General features: G+C 38.8%; 1 protein-coding gene across 1 annotated transcript in view; it reads left to right on the plus strand.

Annotated features, from left to right (window-relative positions):
* The first annotated feature begins 2542 nt into the window (after positions 1 to 2542).
* ANO3 (anoctamin 3) overlaps positions 2543 to 22708 on the plus strand; it is a 279163-nt gene continuing 258997 nt past the window's right edge. Inside the window, exon 1 of the mRNA XM_054725150.1 lies at positions 2543 to 2708. Within this exon, the coding sequence (XP_054581125.1) occupies positions 2543 to 2708 (166 nt within the window). The remainder of the gene's footprint in view (positions 2709 to 22708) is intronic.

The raw sequence follows: 22708 nt of genomic DNA on the forward strand, positions 1-22708 counted from the left end.
CAGCCTGATCACCCCTAACCACTCTACCGCCAGCCTGATCGATGCCTAACTGCTCTCCGGCCGGCCCGATTGCCATAACTGCCCTCCCCTGACGGCCTGGTCACCCCTAACTGCCCTCCCCTGCCAGTCTGGTCGCCCTTAACTGTCCTCCCCTGCAGGCCTGGGTCCCCCCCCAAAACTGCCCTCCCTTGCTGGCCTGGTCTCCCCCAACTGTCCTCCTCTGCCAGCCTGGTCATCCCCAACTGCCCACAACTGCCCTCCCCTGCCAGCCATCTTGTGGCCACCATCTTGTGTCCACATGGGGGCAGCCATCTTTGACCATATGGGGGCAGCCATCTTGTGTCTTGGGATGACAGTCAATTTGCATATTACTCTTTTATTAGATAGGATAATATCAGGGAATATCAGGTTAAAATCATTAATCAATAGGACCATAAGCCATAAGATAAAATAACATTCAACACAGTTAAATTTGGACACCAAGTAAAAAAAGTCTTTTAATCCTCATGCATTTTCCCTCCCTGGCTGTGAAGATTCTAAAAGCCTCAGAATTCAAGCTGGAGTTTGCATTGATTTTCTTTATCATAACTCATTCTGAAAATATAGGCAAATTAGATAATTTCACTGGACATAGCTAATAGACAATGCCAATAAGAAAATTGAGGTTAAATGTATTATTTTTCTCAATAAGTAGAATTTCTCAGAGAAGTCCTAGAAAAATATGAAATTGCAAAAATAAATGGAAGAACCAAGGACAGAGTAAATATTTTAGTAAAATCTAAATGAAACCATGATAATTTTTATAAAGACCATATATATGTATATATATGAATTGTAGGCCCAAAAGTCATGAGACAGATAAAGGGAGCTAAATAGAAGTGTTCTAATGTCTATGCATTTTTTGAGACATGACCAAGTACCAATCTATTTATTTATATTTTAACTTTTTAATAAAATTTATTGGGGTGGCATTGGTTAACAGAAGACAAAGTACCAATTTATTAAACCCAAATTAGTGTGATAATCACTAAGCAAAGATCAAAGTATGCATAATAACATTACAGGGAAATAGGAGTAACACAAAAGCAAAAGAAAACAGTTGATCTTTCTGAAAGCTGAGGCTGAAAATAACACTTGTTCTCTATATATGAGTCTGTTTCTGTCATGTTTTGTTTATTCATTTGTTTTAGTTTTCTTTTTTTTTAAATTCCACATATAAATGAAATTTTACAGTATTTGTCTCTCTTTGACTTATTTCACTTAGTATAATACCATCCAGGTTCATCCATGTCTTCAGAAATGGCAAGATTTTATTATTTTTTATTGATGAGTAATAATCTATTATATCTTCTTTGTCTTCTTTATCTGTTTATCTATAAATGGACATCTAAGTTGCTTCTATATCTTGGCTATTGTAAATAATGCTGCAGTGAACATAGGGGCGATATACCTTTTTAAATTAGTGTTTTGTTTTTTAAAGATAAATTCTCAGAAGTGGAATTGTTGCATCACATAGCAACTCTATTTTTAATTCATTGAGGCATTTTCATACAGTGGCTGCACCGATGTACATTTCCGCCAACAGTGCAAGAGGGTCCCCTATTCTTCACATCCTCACCAGGACTTATTTGTTGATTCGTTGATGATAGACATTCTGGCTCTTGTGAGATGATATCTCACTATGGTTTTAATTTGCATTTCCCTGTGGATTAATGACTTAGAGTTTTTCATGTGATTGATCACAATTTGTGTGTCTTCTTTAGAGACATGCAAGGTTGTTTGTCTATATTTTAAAAATCAGATTATTTATTTATATGTTGTTGAGTTACTTTACAGTTCTTATATACTTTGGGTATTAACTCCTTATCAAATGATTTCCAAATATTTTTCCCATTTCATAGGTCATCTTTTCATTTTGTTGGTTGTTTCTTTTGCTGTGCTGAAGCTTTTTTTTGTTTGTTTGTTTAATTCACCTTTCAATCTCCACAATTATAGTCATTTTTCAATAAGCAGCAGGTCTAGAGTCTCATAATACGGACCCAGGAAATATCATTTAGGATTAATTTCCTTCCAAATTAAAACATTCCTCTGATGGGCTGCCCAGTGGAATAGAGTTGCATTCTCTGACTATCTTTAGCCCCACCCAGCTGATTTTTTGTATGCATGAATGTGAATGAGAACTTATAATACCAAGTTGTTAAAAGCATCTCTCTGCAGCCTTGTCTATGTCTTCACTTAGTCCATTTTACTTTTCACTGCAGCCTCTCTGAGATGGGGTTAGTGCTATCACTTAAAAGGCAGCACTGTATCTCCAAGAAAAACAACTCTAAAATTCATCCATCCTATTGAAGTCAGTTGCCTAGGAAAGGCGTGAGTACAGAAAACTTCTGAGAACCAGCTCTGCCTGTTTTATCTCTTTTTAGAAGTCCAAGTGAAAATAATTACTGCAAAGCCTGGAGTTGTTACTGATTCTAACATAGTGATACTTCTCTTATGATTTTTTAAATTTCAGTAGTGTGAACTTTGATTTACATAGCTCTAAATGAATTTTGCAATGTCAACTGTGAAGTTTGAACTGGATTATCTTTCTTCTGAAGGCTTCAGACATGAGCATGCTTCAAACTCAGATTTTACTTTAACCTCTTTGACTGAACTCTCTGGTGATTCTAGTCAATTGGAACTTCAGCACTCCAATTCTGTTCCTGCTGGTAAGCTAAACTTTAGATGGATATTTTTTAGTATCTTAACTTATTTCTTTAATGTCAGAAATGTAAAAAAGAAATCTTGATGTCACTTTTTGGTGGTATACTAGTAGCTGATGCTAATTTTATTTTATTTTTTCCTCAAAAATATATAACTAGATTTTAACAAAAAGAACAGAGGGTTTTGCCAATAGAGTGAAATATCAGAAAACAAATTCAGTGGACTCAGAAAAATATTAATAGTGAAGTTGATCTTGTTTATTTTAATGCTCAAGATTTTCAAGGCTTAGTTTTGTTTGGGATGACTGATGAAATCGGAGAATTGTATTCATAAACTGCAGAAAAAAGTTCTGCCATCTTCCATTCAACTCTTCTATTTATGTTTTATTTTACATAATTAAATGAAAGATAATATGTTTTTAACCTTCTCGTTAAGAACAGGAGAATATTCATTTTGGTTATGTGATTTTTATGACTTGACTTAGATTCAATATATATATATATGACAGCATTGATAGATTTCAATGGGTAGAATTTCTATTTTGATACCTACAGGTGTTACTTATTATCCAGAATTACAGTTTTCATTCTCATTCTGCAATTTTAAGTAAAAAATGATATACACTAATAGTTTGCAGTTGTCAAAATATTGTGAGGGTTTTTTTTTTTATAATGAACAGCTATGATATGTGGATAATGAATTAATTGTGCTGTGTAGAATAATTCTGTATAATAAATACATATGTTAAATATTGTTCAAATGTAAAATTCTATTATGATTTAATTGTTTATCTTTCCTCATTTAAAAAAGGCAATGTAATATGAATGTGAAAGTTAGAAAAACTTTATAGCTCTAGATGTTACTGGATGTGAATCTTTGTCCAATGAAAAGTACTTGTAGATATAATGAATTCTATTTTGCAACCCCAGAATTCTTCTAAGAGAATTTGGCACACATTTATTTTTAAATGTTTTAAAAGAAGTTTTGCTGATTTGTTGTTTGTAGGTTATTTTGTATTATATGACTTATTTTGCAATATGGGCAGTTCTATAAACAGGAGGTATCACATCCTTTTGTATATTTTCTTTCAACTGTAAGAAAAAAATCTCCATGTTATGCAATTGAAATAGCTCATCCTGCCAGTCTTATTCAGGGTAGGAACATATGAGCAGGGATAATAGAGATTTTTAGCAAGGTAGTTCCCAAAAGCCAAAGTATAGCCCTTGAAGCATTTGCATTAGACTCAACAGGATGCTTGCAATACATGAAGATTTAGGTTCCCATTCCAGTCTATATATATATAAAAAGTTAAATATATATATTAAAGTTTAATATATATATTAAAGAAATCTAGATTTTAAAAGTCCTTTGTGTTATGTACATATGCAGTAAAGTTTGAGAATTGATTTTTTTTGTCCGTGGTCATGATAGGTTCATTGACAAGGGCTTTGTACAATGATCTTCCCATTATGACCTTCTCTTCAGATATATTTTTTTAATCCTCACCCAAAAATATATTTTTATTAATTTTAGAGAGAAGAGAGGGAGGAAGGGAAGCAGGAAGGGAGGGATAGAAGGGGAGAGAGAGAAATATCAATGTTAAGATAAACTTTGATTTGTTGCCTCCCATACTAGGCCCTCTTGGGATTGAGCCTGCAACCTAGGTGTGCCCTGACCCAGAATGAACTTGCAACCTTTTAGTGTACAGGAGGATGCTCCAACTAACTGAGCAGCCTGGCCAGGGTTCAGATAATTTTTGATGGTGGTAATCTATAATCACCTATAGATTACTTCAGTAGCCTTTTGTATAGTGTTTATTGATCCATTTATATACTTCATAAAGTATTTTCGTATGTTTTATATTTACGTATTACCCTCAGGTGAATTCAGATTCAAAAGCTTCTATTTATTTGAACATTTTTCTTTTAAATTGAATTTATTGGGTGACATTGGTTAATAAAATTTTACAGGTTTCAGTCAAACCCTTCTAAAAAGCCTTCCTTCTCATCCTTCATATAAAACACAACAGGGGGGTGGGGGCATACGTGGGGAGGGGTTTGGAATGGGAATAGGGGGATGAGGACAAATATGTGATACCTTAATCAATAAAGAAATTTTTAAAAAGTAAAGTAGCTAAAAGCCAAAAAAAAAAAAACAATACAAAAAAACTTCTACTTTTCTCTGAATTTGGATGCCAAGAGTGCCCATTTCTGTGGCACTTACATCAATATGAAATGTTTATTTTCAGCATTTGATCTTGCAGTTAAGTGTTTTAGCTGTTAGATATTAGGTGTAGATTTCATTGTAATTTTATCAAATAGAAAATGAACTCCCACCGGATAAGAGAGGTATTATACTCTCTTTTATTCCCCAAAGAGGGACCAGTAAAGTGTGTTGTAAACAGAAAGGAGCTGGATTGCTTATTCCTGATATGACTTTACAAAGATGGACCGGTTGATAGAAACCTTTACTTCCTTTATGGAATTTTTTAATATAACTCTCATCTCTTAATGGCTCTGCCTAGGGGCCTTCAACTCATTCTGTCTCAAGAAGAGCAATCTAGGTTCATATAATATGCACACTCTGACTGCCTTGGCAGAAATGAAAAGTTAAAACAACTATCATTTCGTTAAATGCCTGCTGAAAATAATCTATTAGACATTGAGTATATAATCAAAATCATGAATTAAAAAGTGGCCTTTCTGATAACATACAAGGGAGTACTGATGGAAATATTGCTAAGTGGTCATTGCATTACTGCATAATACCTAATGGAAGTCACTAAATTGGATAGATATAGAGATAGAGGTAGATACAGATATATAGATATTTTAAAGGTTTCTGGGTATCATATCGTTCTGATACCAGATGAAAAAAATTTACTCTGTTTTTTTTTTTGGAATAAACATTGATACCTTGGCTTATCCAATACTTTATACAAAATATTAAGACTTGTGGTGAAATATTTAGGAGATTCTCAGGTTGGCATAATGAAATATAGCCACAGTCTTTATTCATAAAGTTCCTTCTGGGAAGCAATTGACAAGGAGTTCTCTTTTAAGTAGTGGGTGGGTTTTCATCTAAAGTATGGAATCAGGTAAGCTACCAATAATTTATAGCCAATTATAGAACATGTACTTCACTGTAGCTTACAAATATTTTTCTTTTAAAGTACAATAGATTCAAGATTCTCTTATAGTTAATCAATCTCACTTTAAATCCAATATTTTTTAAAAGTGGGAGACAAAATAGTGAGGTACAGGTACGCACTGTGAAATTAATCAAACCCTGCACATAGGAAGTATATATGATGGCAGTGGGTGCTCAGTGCTTTTGATAAGATCAGTGATTTGCCTTGGATGCAGTGAGGCTGTGTTAGTTTTAAGCAATGACATCATGAAACAGTCATCTCAGAATATCAGGTTTTCAAAAGCAGGTGGGAATTTTACTTTAGGATTTGAACAAGAAAACTTGATCTTTTTTGAGTGCTAGGAATTAAACTTTTCTATTTTCTTCCCATCCCAGATAAAAGTAGCTAATGGAAAGTCTTCCATGTGTTCATCTTTAAACAGGTAATCAAAGCTTCAGAAATGAGATACTTACTCTGAATGTTGAATAGTGTGTTAAATAAGGAGGCAGATGTATCGATGACAATCATGTGTTATCTAAATTAACTTGACTAAATTGAACTTGTAGATGGGAAGAGCTAGATTCTTCTGAAGAATATGTGAGGTCAAGAAGCCTGTGTATATTATCTAAAAATCATGTAAATAATTAGATATGGAGGTCAGCCTATAATTTTCTATATCTTACATTGTCAGATCCTAAGGATCCTTCTTGCTCCCAGGGGTTATCATGATAAGAAACATGGCATGGGCTTATTCATAGGACAGTTCTAGCTATGGCTCAGACACATGGTAGATTTTTAGAACTTGTGCAATTTGCTTAGTACTTATCTGTCTATTCTTAGTGGAATATCCACTTTGCAGAGTTGAATATGAGATTGAGAAATGTCTGAAAAAAATGCCTTTTTCAGGGAATGGATTTCGAATAAATATATATATATATATATATATATATATATATATATATATATTATTGACTATATAACTATTGATATATATATATGTGTGTGTGTGTGTGTGTGTGTGTGTGTGTGTGTGTGTGTATCCCCATATCTAATTTCTAGTGTTCTGCTTATATACATTACTCCCGTTGGCTTCTCAACCCAAATATGCGTTGCTATGAAGACAGGAGATAATAAATCTGAAAAACAAAAGTGTTCTCCAAATACACATATCATTGTGAAAGTCCCAATTCTTACAACTACATGACTTTTAGACCAAACTCCCTTGAAAGTGATTTATGATAAATTTTCCAAAAAAGACAAAGATCTGGGAGTATTGGCCTAAACATCTAAAGTAATATAAGAATCCTGGTCTTATCATTTGTTGGTTTATTTTTCATTAAAACTGAAGAACTTAACTTTCTTCTTTATCTGTCCTGTACATGTTTTCTTTAGAATTTGTATCAGATTCCACAGTAGGCAAGCATGATTCAGTTTCATAGTTTTTCCTTTTCACTGAAAATTTGGTTTCAGTCACTTAAGTTTCAGGCTCCATTTCCAAGCCCACAATGGAGACAAGTCTCAAAGCAAAAGTATTTTAAGAACTGGTTAATTCTATAGCACCAGTTGCAAAGCAAAAGTATTTTAAAAAGTGGTGAATTCTATAGCAAAGCCATGAGGGCGGGTTTCAGACTGACTTCTACATACAAATGCTATGTATTTCCTAATATCTGATGAACACACTTATAACCATAGAGAGCTTAGTTATATTTTTTCAGCTTGTTTTGCCTTAAAAGTCAAAACAATTCTTAATGCTGCTGCCATTTCTATAATCTTCTCTCAGTCTGTCTAAGGAAGCCACAAACTCCCCTCAGGATATTGCTATTGGAAACCATTTTGGGCCCATTCTCACCACCATCACCTTCCTTCACTCCTCCCTCTCACTCACCTTGGAGGGCTATAAAGAGAGAGTCTAACTCCCATTTATTATAGGGATTTTTAAAAATTAATTTTTTAGAAGTAGAGTTTTAGTAGTTCCATAAAATAAGTTACCATTTTATTACCAAAAAATGGTGAGGAGAATAAGTGGAATTAGTGGAAGTTTTAGTGTATAAATTGTTTATTATACATGGGTCAACAATATACATACTGTGAGATCTACTAAATGTAAGACATTGTACAAGAATAGGAATTAATTAAAAGGAGACTAAAACATGGTGTCTACTCTTAGTATTAAAGATGATGTCACTCATTAAATTAATACTTACTTAGTATACAGTGTACTTTGATATGCACTCATTAATGTGTGTGTACATGTGTGTACATGTGTGTACATGTGTGTACATGTGTGTACTGGCTGGGCAAGTAACAACCCTATTCTCCCCAACATCCCAGACATCACTGGCATCCCTCACCTCGTTTTCATCCATGAGTGTCTAGCAGTAGATAGTCCATCCCTTGTCTTAGGCTCAAGGATGTGGTCAGTATTAGGATATTCAATAGTCAATAGTTACAAAGAAGACGGTAACCAAGAACAAAAGGAGAGCCTATGTGGAGGTTTTGCAATATAGTGATTGTATGAATACTCCTGTCAGTTTAGTCTTAGTTTCCTGAAAGTTATGTTAGAGATGAGTCTCTTCCAGAGCTTATATTCTATATTCCTATGTCATAATATATCTTTATTTATATTATTCTTTCCCTACTGTTCTTTCTAATGTTCACCCTTCTGGAGCCTGACTTGGAAACTGTTTTAATCCTCGTCCACACTACACTGCTTATACGCCACAGATATCACATTCTGTTCTGCATCCTCTGCCCCATGCCATCTCCCTCAAGCACACCTTTTGGAGCTTAATTCCAGCATCTGTATTGCTGAAGACCCTCATGAGAATATGGGAGCCATCACAAATGATTGGAAATCAGGACCTCCTTCTACCTCCCAGGTCCAGGGAGACAAGAGGTGGAAGGAGTGTTCTTCCCTCTCCCAATGGTAGATGTTAAAGAATGGTAAGGGATTTAGCTTTGCTCTGGAAAGTCAACTTAGAAATTTAATATCATACCTCAGTCACATGATGAATTAATTAAATCTTGCCAAGCTATCCTGGAAAACTAAAACCGTGTATTATATAATTTCTTATGGGAAAAGTTTTCAGTCTTCCATGCTGTGGACTTTAGAATTTAACTATGATGGCACACACAACTGCTTGTAAGTTGGGACTCATCACTCAAGGGAAAAATGAGATAACCATTCAATATAGTGTATGGCAAAGGAAAAAAATAAATGATAAAGAATATGTGTTCTAGACTTTCAGAAGACTAATCAATATGTCCCAAAGAGAATGGAAAAGGAAAGAAATTTTAAAGGGCTATAGACTTTTTAAGAGAAAGGAAAAGGGCATTCCCAGGTATTATAGATTGACCACAGTACATGATATCATAAAGTATTCATTTGTGTGCGTATGTATGCATGTGTTTGCTAGTTTATTTTTTGCCACCCCTGCATACATACCTCTTGCTTCAGTATGGATATTCTGGATTTGTTTTCTGGAATTAACCTCTTTCCTACTCTTTGAAGATATATTCTATGCCCCTAATTTAAGCTGTGGCTAAAATCAGCCTTTCTTCCAAGTATTTCAGTTATTGGGCCAATAGATTCCTTATTGGTTGTCAGTTTATTTGACTCTTCTATTACTTACAACAGGAAGAGTTAAATGGTAGATGTGTTGATAAATTTCCAGTTTAGGGTATAATAGTGACAAGAAAAGACCTGCTGGGCTAGAGTGGAAGATCCATGTTGTAGGCTAATATAAGGTACATAAAGTACAGGTAGAAAAGTAAACCTCAAATATGAAATTAATAGCATTGACCATATGGTTGACAGACACCTTGCTTTTTATGGGAGTTCTATTTTAGCTTTGCTCTTTTGTTTTTCTAGTCAAGGCCTGGTAACATCAGGCTTGGCCTACAGCCAAATAATCATTCTTACCTCACAGAAGTCAAACAAACTCTCGCCCAGGGGTCCTCAAACTTTTTAAACGGGGGGACAGTTCACTGTCCCTCAGACCGTTGGAGGGCCGGACTATAGTTTAAAAAAAACTAAAAAACTATGAACAAATTCCTATGCACACTGCACATATCTTATTTTGAAGTAAAAAAACAAAACCGGCAAAAACACCCGCATGTGGCCCACAGGCTGTAGTTTGAGGACGCTTGCTGTAGCCTTAACTTCTGCTCTGAAGGTTCCTGACTCTATTTTCTTTTGCTGCTAAACATGAAACTAAGCCTCATATAAAAGGTTAATGTGTCCCTGAGATTTTTCTCTTCCTCCCACTAAAGAGGGATTTTTATTTAATTTATAAGAGGAGGAGGAGGAAGTGGCTAATCTTAGACTGTTTACAGAAACTCCTCCAGTGCCCTCAGACTGGCCTAGCCTATCTGATTCAGATCTATTTCAGCGTGGACTCCATGAGAGTCCTTCATGTTCCTATTTTTTTTTTTTTCATGCAGGGATGGGACCTAGACAAAAATGTATACTTACATAATCACTAAGATGTCATATTTAATCATCTGGTTAGGAACTGGGCCAAAGTTTCTTCCTCACTGAGAATCTGTAGCTCTAGAGTTGCTGATATTAATGACTTCCTGTGTTTCTCTATTTTCGGGTTAACTTGGGGGCAAACCGTTCTTATATGAGGAAACTGATTTTTCTTTTCAATAAATGGTTTTAGAACTAAATACATAACTTGACAGTTGTGGTGATAACAATTACAGCAGTATACATTTCCCCCTTCTTTATGAAAACTGTTAGCCAAGTTTCTTTTTAAAAACCTTCAATATCTATAGACTGGGTGAATTCCATACATTCTTGAGGTTCCCAAAATGTCTTGAGGTTCCTTTCTTGCCATCTCTGAGGAAAGCAACCTTCATTCCTTACCTGGAAAGACTGCCATGAACTATGCAACCAAGCAAGGTACCAGGCTTTCTTCAAGGGGCTCTTGTTGGCTTCAAAGTCAGTCTTCATTCCTTAAAGCTTTCTGGAGACATTCTGAGTCCAGGCATGTCTCTCTCAGACATGACATTCCAGTCAAAGTCTTGGTTAATAAAACTACTAATGTTTCACTTTTCTTTCATCCTTTGACTTGGAATTAGTGAAAACTAAAACACTTTTCCTTCCACTGGACCATTTGTCATAATTATTGTTGTTCTAGCATTTGCAAAACCTCCTATCTATAATGAAGATAAGAGGATCTCTTCCGGAAATGTAAATTTACTCCCCAATAATACTACTAGTAAGGTTTATAGCACAGTTTGTCTCCACCAGGTTATAAGCCCTACTAGTACTCGGGGAATGCCACCTCTAGACACATCACAACCTCCTTCCTTGCCCAGGCTTCATCGTCCCTCTGACAGAGAGCAAGGATCTCTTGGCTCTGAAGAAATACATTGTCCCCTTTCATCATGAAGCAGCTATAGAAGAGACCCTGCACTCCTTTTTGGAAAAGATTTCAGAGCCAAGATCCTTGAAGGGGTGGATGCTGTAGGCAGTTAGACAAACATGAGCACAGCAAGGACAGTGGACCAGATACCAGGGTTGACAGCCTTAGGTGCCTAACAATGGACAATTAATCGTAGGGTAGGACCTAGCTCCCAGGCTGACTTTTCCTTCCCTAGCATACTCTGGTCATGAGGTTTGGACCCCTTGACCTTTCCTCCCTAGAGATAACATCTATACCTCAGTTGTATTTCAGCTTCAGGCCCAGATAAGCAATAAAACCAGCCACTGCTGATGTCAGGAACATCTGCATGGAATAGTGCCCTCCTGCCCTGGTGCCAGCCAATCAATCAGTGGAGACCACAACCCTGAAAGGACACACGTAGAAAACTGCTGAATATTCTATTGATCTTCCCCTGGGACCTCTCCTAAAATCTTCACCCTTAAAACCCTTAGGACAGAGGACCCAGTGTGCTTTCCCTTTTGGAAGCATGCCCCTGCCTCTCTCTTTCTCTTCTCCCTTTCCCCCCTACTCCAGGCACGTTACCATTAGCTTCCCCACTCCCATGTTCCAGGGGTCCTTTACCTCTGGAACTTGTTTGCTAAGCCCATTTCTTCTAGTCATCACTTTTTATACCCAATAAATATTCTCTTACAAAAAAAAGAAAAGAAAAGAAACCTTCCTTTGCCCATTCTAATCATGATATCCTATCTAATAAAAGAGTAATATGCAAATTAACCATCACTCTGCTACACCAATAAGCCATGCTGACAAGCCACGCCCACCAGCCAATCAGGAGTGAATATGCAAATAAACCCAACCAAGATGGCCACAGCCACAGAGAGAGGGAGGGAGGCTTGGGTTTCCCAGGCAATGGAGGAAGCCAACCTTTCTGCCTGCCCTTGCCAGCCTAGGCCTCCACTCAAGGCTACAAAGTTTCAATTATAGAAGGTAAACAATTCCAAACAGAAATGGTGGCAGCCATGGAGCTGGAAAGAGCGAGAGGCTAGGGTTGCCCCCGGCAATGGAGGAAGTCAAGCTTTCTGCATACCCTGGCTGGCCCAGGCCTCCACTTAAGGCTACAAAGTTTCAATTATAGAATATACATAAACCCCAACAGAAATGGCTGCTGCCACAGAGCAAGCAGAAGGCTTGACTCTGCTCCAGGCTACAAAGTTTCAATTGTATAAGATAAACCCCAGATACCAGGGCCTCTGCTTGGCTCACCAGGGGGCGTGGCCGGCCTGCAAACCACCACTGGCCCCTCACCCAGGCCGCCCCATGCCCCAAGGGAACCCCCACCCTGATCCGGGACATCCTTCAGGGCAAACCAGCTGGCCCCCACCCGTGCACCAGGCCTCTATCCTATCTAATAAAAGAGTAATATGCTGATTGACCATTACTCCAACACACAATATGGCTGCCCCCATGTGGTCACAGATCCTGCCCCCATGTGGACACAAGATGGCCACCACAAGATGGCCAGCAGGGGAGGGCAGTTGGGAGGGACGAGGCCGGCAGAGGAGGGAAGTTGGGGGTGACCGGGCATGCAGGGAAGGGCAGTTGGGGGGGACCAGGCCTGCAGGGGAGGGCAGTTAGGGGTCACCAGGCCGGCAGAGGAGGGAAGTTGGGAGGGACCGGGCCTGCAGGGAAGGGCAGTTGCGGGAAACCCAGGCCTGCAGTGGAGAGCAGTTGGGAGGACCAGGCCTGCAGGGGAGGACAGTTAGGGATGACCAGGCCTGCAGGGGACAGCAGTTAGGGGTGACCAGGCCTGCAGGGGATGGCACTTAGGGGCAAACAGACTGGCAGGGGAGCAGTTAGGCATCAATCAGGCTGGCAGTGGAGTGGTTAGGGGGTGATCAGGCTGGCAGGCAGAAGCGGTTAGGGGCAATCAGGAAGGCAGGCAGGCGAGCAGTTGGGAGTCAGCAGTCCTGGATTGTGAGAGGGATGTCTGACTGTCCGTTTAGGCCCGATCCCAGTGGGGGTAGAGGGTTGTCCCTCAGCCCACCTGCACCCTCTCCAATCTGGGACCCCTCGACATCCCTCAAGGGGTCCCAGATTGGAGAGGGTGCAGGCTGGGCTGAGGGACAACCCTCTACCCCCCGTGCATGAATTTTGTGCACCGGGCCTCTAGTTAGTAGATAAAAACGTATTCTGTGAGTTCATCTGACCATAGAGTATCTTACTGTTTTAAAAGGAAGCCTAAGATTGTCCAATCAGAGTGGACTTTATGACTTTAGTTATGAATGCTGGGCTTACCTTCTGGGCTTGGGGAAAGGATGAGGAGAGAGCCTGGTGTTGTCAGGAATGTCTGTGCAGCCTAATGACAGAGAAAACCCAGAGGAAGCAGAGCCAACAGATAGATGCTACTATAATGTTTAAGTAAAAATCAGGCTCTAGCAGAAGCTATACTGAACCCAGAGATAATTCCAATTAAGTCTATTTTGTTTTCTTAAAAAAAGATTATATCAGGATTGATGTAGCTATTTATATTTTGGTACTATAAAAAATACGTTCCCCTCTGCCTCTTCTCTTGGAAAACTCCTTTTGCTTAAAATTCCTCCCAAGTACTTATTCCTCTGTGAAGCTTTTTGTGACACAGCTTGGTAGCTGGTCAGTCTATTAAAATCTTTATCATATAACACAATGACATGTTTATTTCTCTCTATTTGTCACATTGTAGATTACTATAACTTTTGTTATAACACTTATTTAGAACATTCTGTGCCACATTGTGTTAAGTTTTGGGGATTTGGTGCTGAGCAAAACATTGTGCTCTTTGTGAACTTTTGAACTGACAGATTGTTGATCATTAAAGTTGTGATGTGGTTTAGCCAAAGGAAGAACCAGGGAACTATAGAAAAAGGCTAGTAAACAAATGATTACACATGTTATATGTTTTAGTAATCACAAAAAGGGGGAAATTGAAGTGCTAAATATTATGATTCCTAGGGACAAGGAGTGGCTCTTCATCATGGTGTTTTGTTTAATTAAGTAGGAGCTGTTTCAGTTCTTGTGTACAACAGAAGCATGAACAGATTTACTGAATTAATACATGATTCAAAACATACTCATCTCTGAGACTTTCTAGACTAACACCACCCCCAAAACATTTAAACCTTCATTTAATATACTGAGAAGCCCAGTGCACAAAATTCGTGCACGGGGGCAGGGGAGGGGGTGTCCCTCAGCCCAGCCTGCACCCTCTCCAATCTGGGACCCCTCAGGGGATGTCCGACTGCCTGTTTAGGAGCATTAAATCCAGCCATTAGGAAAATCACACAGAATGTCCTTAACATACAATCAGTGTGGTTTTATGAGTTGTTGTAATAATAATGGCCATTCCTTTAAATAAGATCTGCTTACATACAATAAAGCTGGTACTATGTGAATTCAGAATGTTAATATCACAAAATCATAGAAGGTTGGAGTGGAAATAACCTTGAATTGTCTAGTCCAAACTTTTATAAATATTGGAATTCCCTTTTCAAAGATTTTGAATGCTTTTTGTCCTAAGAAGCTTAACCAACTTTTGAGGCAACCCATTTTCTGTGAAAGGACTGGGGTCTCCAGTGCCAGGCAAGTGGCACGACTGGACCCACCCCCAGGCCATGCCACTTGCCTGCCACCCCCTGGGACGGGGGGACTCCGGCAGGGCTGAGGGGACTGGGCACCGCCATCTTGTGGCTATGGGTGCTGCCATCTTTGTGATGGTGTGATGGTCAATTTGCATGTTCCCTCTTTATTAGATAGGATACCTTTGCCTTCATTTATTTGTTAGTTTTTGATAATTAGTGATTGGCATTCATAAGCCACATATCTTAGGTCTTTAAAGATTTCATAAAACAAAATTGCAGAAATATTTTCTAAAGCACATAAGTTCTCCTTGAATCAGAATGTCACCAAAAGTCACATATATACCACCATGTGCCCACAACCCGTGCTTGCCATCTTTTTAGTTTTCACATTTTCTTATCTATGTTGTAAAATTATTACATTGACTAGGTAGCTCATTAAAACAGTTTTTAAAATGTTTTTTTCTTATTTCCATACACACCAAACTGTAGATTATATTGAAGTGATAGGTCAAGAGTGAATTTGACAATTCACTTTTGAGAGTATCTAAAACTATTATACCCCGGCTAAGACAATGATTTATTATTTATTTTGGCTATGTTTTTCCTTCTAACCTAGTGTCTTCAGTTGGACTTTTATTCTGCCTTATTCCAGGACCAATTAAAAAAAAATGTCAGAACAGGCAGGTCAGCTTTTATTCTTTCAGGGAAGACAAGCTACCAAGAGTGGTTAAGCAGGTTAGTGACGTGATCTGAGCAGTGCTGTTGATTGATAGTCCCAGAAGAAGAGCAGATATTTTCCTTGGTCTTACAATGAAGGATAATTGTTTCAGTAACATAAACACAACCTAGTAATAATCACAACATAGATGGCATCACTATTAACTAACATTATTTGGAATATGCAGGTAAATTCAGAGCCACACTGGTAGAATATTTTGATTTCCCTTCATATTCCTTCCTTTACTCAATTTATTTTTCCTTTTCCTTCTCAACATTTTAAAGTAAACATTTTGGAACCAATGTAGGTTTGGAGAACAATTCAGGAAATAATACAGAGAGTTCCCATACACACCACACCTGGTTTTCATGATTATTAACATTTTGCATTAGTTTGCTGCATTTGTACAATTAATAATTGATAAATGGATATTGATATGTTTTTATATGCTAAATTCAATACTATATTCAGATCTCCTTAATTTTCACCTGTAATCCTTTAGCTGTTATAGATCAGTGAAAACATTGAAGTAGTGCTTGGGGGTAGGACAGAGTATTTAAAGATCCTCTTCCTCTCCTTCTCTCTCAGCCTGAATTTCAGGAGTCTGAATTCCTATGGGTCTTGCCAACAGGTTGAGGTAAAAATAGCCTCTGCAAGGTGATGTGCTTCCTATGGAAGTTAGATGGACTTCAAAGTATAGATTAGGGAGTCAGTGCGATCATAGACCCTGAACTCAGACTTCCTGGTTGGAATCCCGTGTCTGCCCTTTACCAGCTAATTGACCTTGGAAAAGCTTTAAATAGCTTCTTGTGTCTCAGTTTCCTTCTCTGTATAAGAATAATGGTTGTACCTATTCATAGGGATGATGTAAAGTCAAATTCGTTAATATTTGTTAAGTGATTAGAACAAAAACGTGGGACATAGTACTTGGTATAAAAGTATTTGAAATATACATGCAAATTTAAACTCAAATTATCTCTAGATATTGTTACCTTGCTTTAAACATTTTAACTTAAAAAAAAAATCCTTAATCATTACTAGGGTGTTTGATGTGTGTGTGTGTGTGTGTGTGTGTGTGTGTGTGTGTGTTCTTGTCTAAATGACTAGAGTTCGGGAAGGAGGGGAGTCTGTGTGCATGAATGGATGAAAATGTTAAGTGGAGAAGGTCATCTCTTTTGTGACCAGTATGTTAATTATTGAATTGTGAGCAGCCAAGGATGCATGCTTCAGCTATCCTATCCTATAAGGAACTCCCCCTTTCAATAACCTTACCATTTCTGAACTTTATCTATATGGTACACATTAGCAGGATTACAGTTTATTAAGGAAGATTGGTTCTGGCACTTTATGCCAAACACATCTGACCAAGACTGTCTTTTGCAGCCAATTCTGAATGCTGCCCGGAGGAATGGCATGGGGTGTGCCTAGTAGTATTCATGAGATGGCCTTCTCCTGGAGACATTGAGAACCCTTGACTGATTTCTTTTTCTCTGCTTTCTTTGTTGTTGCATTTTACATTTTAGTTTTGTTTTTTTTAATTTTTACTGAATTTATTGGAGTGACATTGATCAATCCTACCTAATAAAACAGTAATATGCAAATTGACCGCACCTTCGCTATCCCCAAGCCACGCCAACCAGCCCAAGCCACACCCACCAGCCAATCAGGGCGAGTATGCAAATAAACCCAACCAAGATGGCTACAGCCACAGAGAGCAAGGTTTCCCAGGCAACAGAGGAAGCCAAGCTTTCCACATGCCTTTGCCAGGCCTAAGCCTCCACTCAAGCTACAAATTTTCAATTATAGAAGGTAAACAAATTCAAACAGAATGGCGGCAGCCATGGAGCTGGAGAGACCAGACCAGGGTTGCCCACGGCAACGGAGAAAGCAAAGCTTTCCGCACACCCTGGCCAGGCCCAGGCCTCTGCTTAAGGCTACAAAGTTTCAATTATAGAAGGTGAATTAACCCTAACAGAAATGGCTGCGGGCCGTGGAGCATGCAGGAGGCTTGGCTCTGCTCCAGGCTACAAAGTTTCAATTGTAGAAGGTAAATAAATTCTAGATACCAGGGCCTCTGCTTGGGTCACCAGGGGGCATGGCCTGCCTGCAAACCACCACAGGCCCCTTGCTCAGGCTGCCCCATGCCCCAAGGAACCCCCACCCTGATCTGGGACACCCTTCAGGGCAAACCAGCTGGCCTCCACCCCTGCACCAGGCCTCTATCCTATGTAATAAAAGAGTAATACAGATTGACCATCACTCCAACACACAATATGGCTTCCCCCATGTGGTCAAAGATCCTGCCCCCATGTGGACACAATATGGTCACCATAAGATGGCCAGCAGGGGAGGGCAGTTAGGAGGCACCCAGCCTGCAAGGGAGGGCAGTTGGAGGTGATCAACCCTGCAGGGGAGGGCAGTTAGGGGTGACCAGGCCGGCAGAGGAGGGAAGTTGGGGGCAAACAGGCTGGCAGGGCAGCAGTTAGGCATCAATAAGGCTGGCAGCGGAGTGGTTAGGGGGTGATCAGGCTGGCAGGCAGAAGCGGTTAGGGGCAATCAGGAAGGCAGGCAGACGAACAGTTGGGAGCCAGCAGTCCTGGATTGTGAGAGGGATGTCCGACTGCCCGTTTAGGCCCGATCCCACTGGGGGTTCCCTTGGGGATTCCACTGGGATCGGGCCTAAACGGGCAGTCGAACATCCCTCGAGGGGTCCCAGATTGAAGAGGGTACAGGCTGGGCTGAGGGACACCACCCCCCTCCATGCACGAATTTCGTGCACCGGGCCTCTAGTAAAGTTATATAGGTTTCAAGTGTACAATTTATGATACATCATTGGTATATGGTATTGTGTGTTCACTACCTAAAGTCTAGTTTCCTCCTGTCACCATTTATCCCCCCTTTACCCTCTTCTACTTACCCCCATCCCCTTTCTACTTTCTGTTTTAAATGTACAATCTCTTGAATTTTTCTCTACTATATTTTCCCATGCTATTTCCTACTCTTGTTTAACCAACAACAATTTCAACTACTGTGTGACACTCACCCTCCCAGGGCTCTTCTTTGTTCTCTCACTTTTTCCCTAGCAATTATCTGTGTTCAGTCAGACCTCCTGACCCTTTAAGTCCCTTGGGGCTGCTTCATATCAGCGTTCAGCTCACTGCAAATTTGCTTTTGTCAAACAGCTGTGCTGATAGGAACTCCCCCAAAGAGCAGCATTTATTTTTTTTCAAAGTAACTAAATGTGCAAAGCTCTTAAGAGAACTAGAAGTGAAGAAACCTCCGAACTATTAAAGATAATTTTTTCAAAAGAAAATGATATGTAAACCCTTAACCCCAGACCAAGGCACATACATAGTTTTTATTTGGAAACAAAGCTGAAAAGATGAGGGCAGAGCTGGTGTCCTGCAAAGTGACAGACACAGTCATCATTTGAAAACTTGTCACATTACATTTCAGCTTGTGTGTTTGCCATCTGCTACATCAGTGTTTCTGTCTTGGTATTGTTGATATTTTTGGTCAGAAAAAAATTCTTTGCTGCAAGATATCATTGTAGGATACTTAACAGCATTCCTGGCCTCAATGATGCCAGTAGAACCCACCACCACCACCACCACTACCACCAGTTATGGCAACTAAAGTGTTGGTAGGCATTGCCAGATGTCCCTGGTTGAGAATGCAGCACTGCACATCTAAAACATTCTTTTCCAGGAGGTGGTTAAACCGATGGGGAAAAGATATGCTTAGATGGAAAGCTTTAAGTATCAGTTTAGAATCTGGGGTAGAACTTCAAAGAGTTATATTCAAGTGTTATTGTTATCTAAGCCTGCTTAATCATTCCATTTTTGCACTTGGTATTTGTTTTATTTGAGCAGAAATCTTCAATAACCAGCAGTGCAAAAGGAAGTCATATCTTGTTTTTATTATGGCAAAATAAACAAAGCTATGTCCCTTGGAATCTCTTAGTGGTTTTTTTTTTTTTTTTTTTTTTTTTTTTTTTTTTTCATGAACGCTTTCCTCAAGACAGGATAATGCTAAGTAGTTTGCCAGTTTGCGTGGCCGAGATAAGTGAAACACAAAAGGTAGCAACTCACCTATGGAGCCTAACAGATACCCAAAGCCAGGACACCTGGAGTGCCAGCGCCCCTGTTCTTTTGCTTATAGTTTAAAGCCAATCACTGCTGTTGTTCTGGGTTGTTTTTTTAGTATGAGCATTAAAAAGGCATGTTGTTGGCAGAGAAACAGATACACAGATCAATGGAACAGAATAGAGAGCCCGACTCGAAAACCACACATATAAGGACAGATAATTCTTGACAAAAGAGCCAGAAATGCACACTGGAGTAAAGGTAGTCTCTTCAATAAATGGTGCTGGGAAAACTGGAAAGCCATATGCAAACAAATGAAACTGGACTGCAGTTTGTCCCCATGTACTAGTACAAAAATTTAATGCAAAATGGATCATAGACTGAGACATAAGACCCGAGACATAAGACATAAGTCACATAGAAAAAAATATAGGTACCAAACTTATGGACCTGGGTGGTAGAGAACATTTTATGGACTTGACCCCATAGACAAGGGAGGTAAAGGCAAAAATAAATGAATGGGACTATATCAAACCGAAGAGCTTCTGCACAGCAAAAGAAATGGACAACAAAAGAAAACAAGCAGGCAGCCAACTATATGGGAGATGATATTTGCAAACAGTAGCTCTGACAAAGGTTTAATTTCCAAAATATATAAATAACTCATAAAACTCAACACCAAACAAATAAACAATCCAATCAAAAAGTGGGCAGAGGACCTGAAAAATAGACCTCTCGCAAGAAGACATGCAAACAGCAAATAGATATATGAAAAGATGTTCAACATCACTGGCAATCAGGGAAATGCAAATTAAAACTACAATGAGCTACCACCTTATACCAGTTAGAGTGGCCGTTATCAACAAGATAAGAACTATAAGTGATGGAGAGGTTGTGTTACAACCACTATGGAAACCAGTCTGGTGATTCCTCAAAATTTTAAAAATAGAGCTACCATACGACCCAACAATTGCACTCCTGGGTATAAACCCGAAAAAATCAAAATCATTTATATGCAAAGATATATGCACCCGTATGTTCATTGCAGCATTATTCACGGTGGCCAAGAGTAAAAATAGCCAAAGTGCCTTGCAATAAAGGATTGGATAAAGAAGATGTGGTATATATATACTCAATGGAGTACTACACGGCCATAAGGAAGGATAAAATAGCGTCATTTACAGCAACATGGGTGGACCTTGAGAGCATTGTGTGAAGTGAAATAAGTCAAATAGAGAAAGCTAAGAACTATATGATTTAACTCATATGTGGAATATAAAACTGAAACAGATGAACACAAACAGCAGTGTGGTGGTTGCCCGAGGGAGGTGGGTGGTGGGAGAAGGGGATCCTAATATGAGGTAACAGCAGAAGATTTTACTCTGGGTGGTGGACACATGGTCCTATATACAGATTTTGTAACTTAGAAATCCACACATGTAACCTATATGTTCATGTAGACTAATGTCAGCCTGATAAAATTTAAAATAATGAAAAAAAGGCATGTTGTCTTTGTGGCAAAATTTTAAAATAGCCATTTTGTAATTGCTGACTACTGAGGTCATGTCAAGCAAAGAGTCTCTACTTAAAAAACCCTCTTCACTCTGTGTAACAACATTTTTTTTCATGTTGTAAGCACTGAACTAGCATAATTCAACTTTATTCAAGAATGTGTAAGTGCCAGAAAAAGATAGAATCCATAAATGTCTCAGAGAAAATTCAAATGGAATTTCTGGCTTGAGAATAAGGAATGGTCCAGGATTTGTAGAACCTGAAGCTTGTAGAATCAGTGTGGCCTCTTAAATTTAATAATAATATTAAATTATATATGCAATAGTTGGTAAGAAAGGACATATTTATTTTTAGTGAAAAAAGTAATTTACTACAATTACACTTTTTTCAATGCTGACAAATTGCACAAAAATATACACTGAAAAAAATAACATGTTATTTTTATTAATAACTGCATGACACCCTCTATCACATTTTCCTATAATTTCTGGCTTCATGATCTTTTATAGTCTCGTCCTTTAATTTATTTATTTTCTCCTCTATCATGCTTGGTTGAAGTAGCTTATTTTCATTAAAAAGTTATATATAGGTACACAATCATTTTGGTAATGCCATATAAGGTTTTAGGATTAATGTCAAATTTGGAAGTACCTCTCTCATTTCTTATTTATAAGATTTGGTATAATATGAGGAGCACAGGGAGTGGTAGTACAATTCGTGGATATGACCCAGTTAGTAGGCTGCCCTCAGATAGTGACTCCTAAAAAAAGGTAAAGCAGTGGCTGTTGTGCTAGCTAACAAGGGGATGTATGCTCCAGGATTAATGAATAGAGGATGCAGAATGAAAGAGGGCAGAAGGCAATCAAAGAACCAAACCAAATGTTAGCCAGTAAGTATATAATGGAAGACATGAAGGGGGAAGAACAGCAGGAAATAATGAGCCCAGAGACTAATATTCCTATGGATACAGTCATGGAGCTTGATCACAAATGGACCCCTGGTACCTCACAGATGGTATGTAGTGCACACTTTGAAATGCTTGGTGAATGGTAATGGCAAGTGAGTGAATAGCCACTGTTGTCCAAGGCCCATGGCCTGATGAATGATCAGAGAAGTAACAGTCAAGGAGAACTGGGTGTGGTTAAAATTCAAGGGGAACATGGACAAAACAGCTTGGAAGCCCAGTAGCAGGACAACTGAACCATCCTCTCGAGAGTCAAGAAAGCTTTCACCAGGGATGAAGCCTGAGAGAAGATCTGAAGTATCAGTAGGAATGAGCCTGCAGAGAAGAGAGCTGTGCATTCCAGTGGGCAGCACAATAGGTGATAATTAAGGAAAGAGGTGCAGAAAAAAGCAATGTGTACAAGGCACAGAAAATAATGCTCTATATTTGGAGCATGGGGTACACATAGGATAATAGCAAACAATAAAGCAGGAGAAGTGAGCAGCAACCAGATATACAAGGTATTTAAATGTATACTACCAACTTGTTTATCCTATATAATAAAAGGCTTATATGCACATTGTCCCCTTGGGAGTTTGACCCACCAGGA

Source organism: Eptesicus fuscus, chromosome 13 (assembly GCF_027574615.1).
Source record: "Eptesicus fuscus isolate TK198812 chromosome 13, DD_ASM_mEF_20220401, whole genome shotgun sequence".
Taxonomy (NCBI): Eukaryota; Metazoa; Chordata; class Mammalia; order Chiroptera; family Vespertilionidae; genus Eptesicus; species Eptesicus fuscus.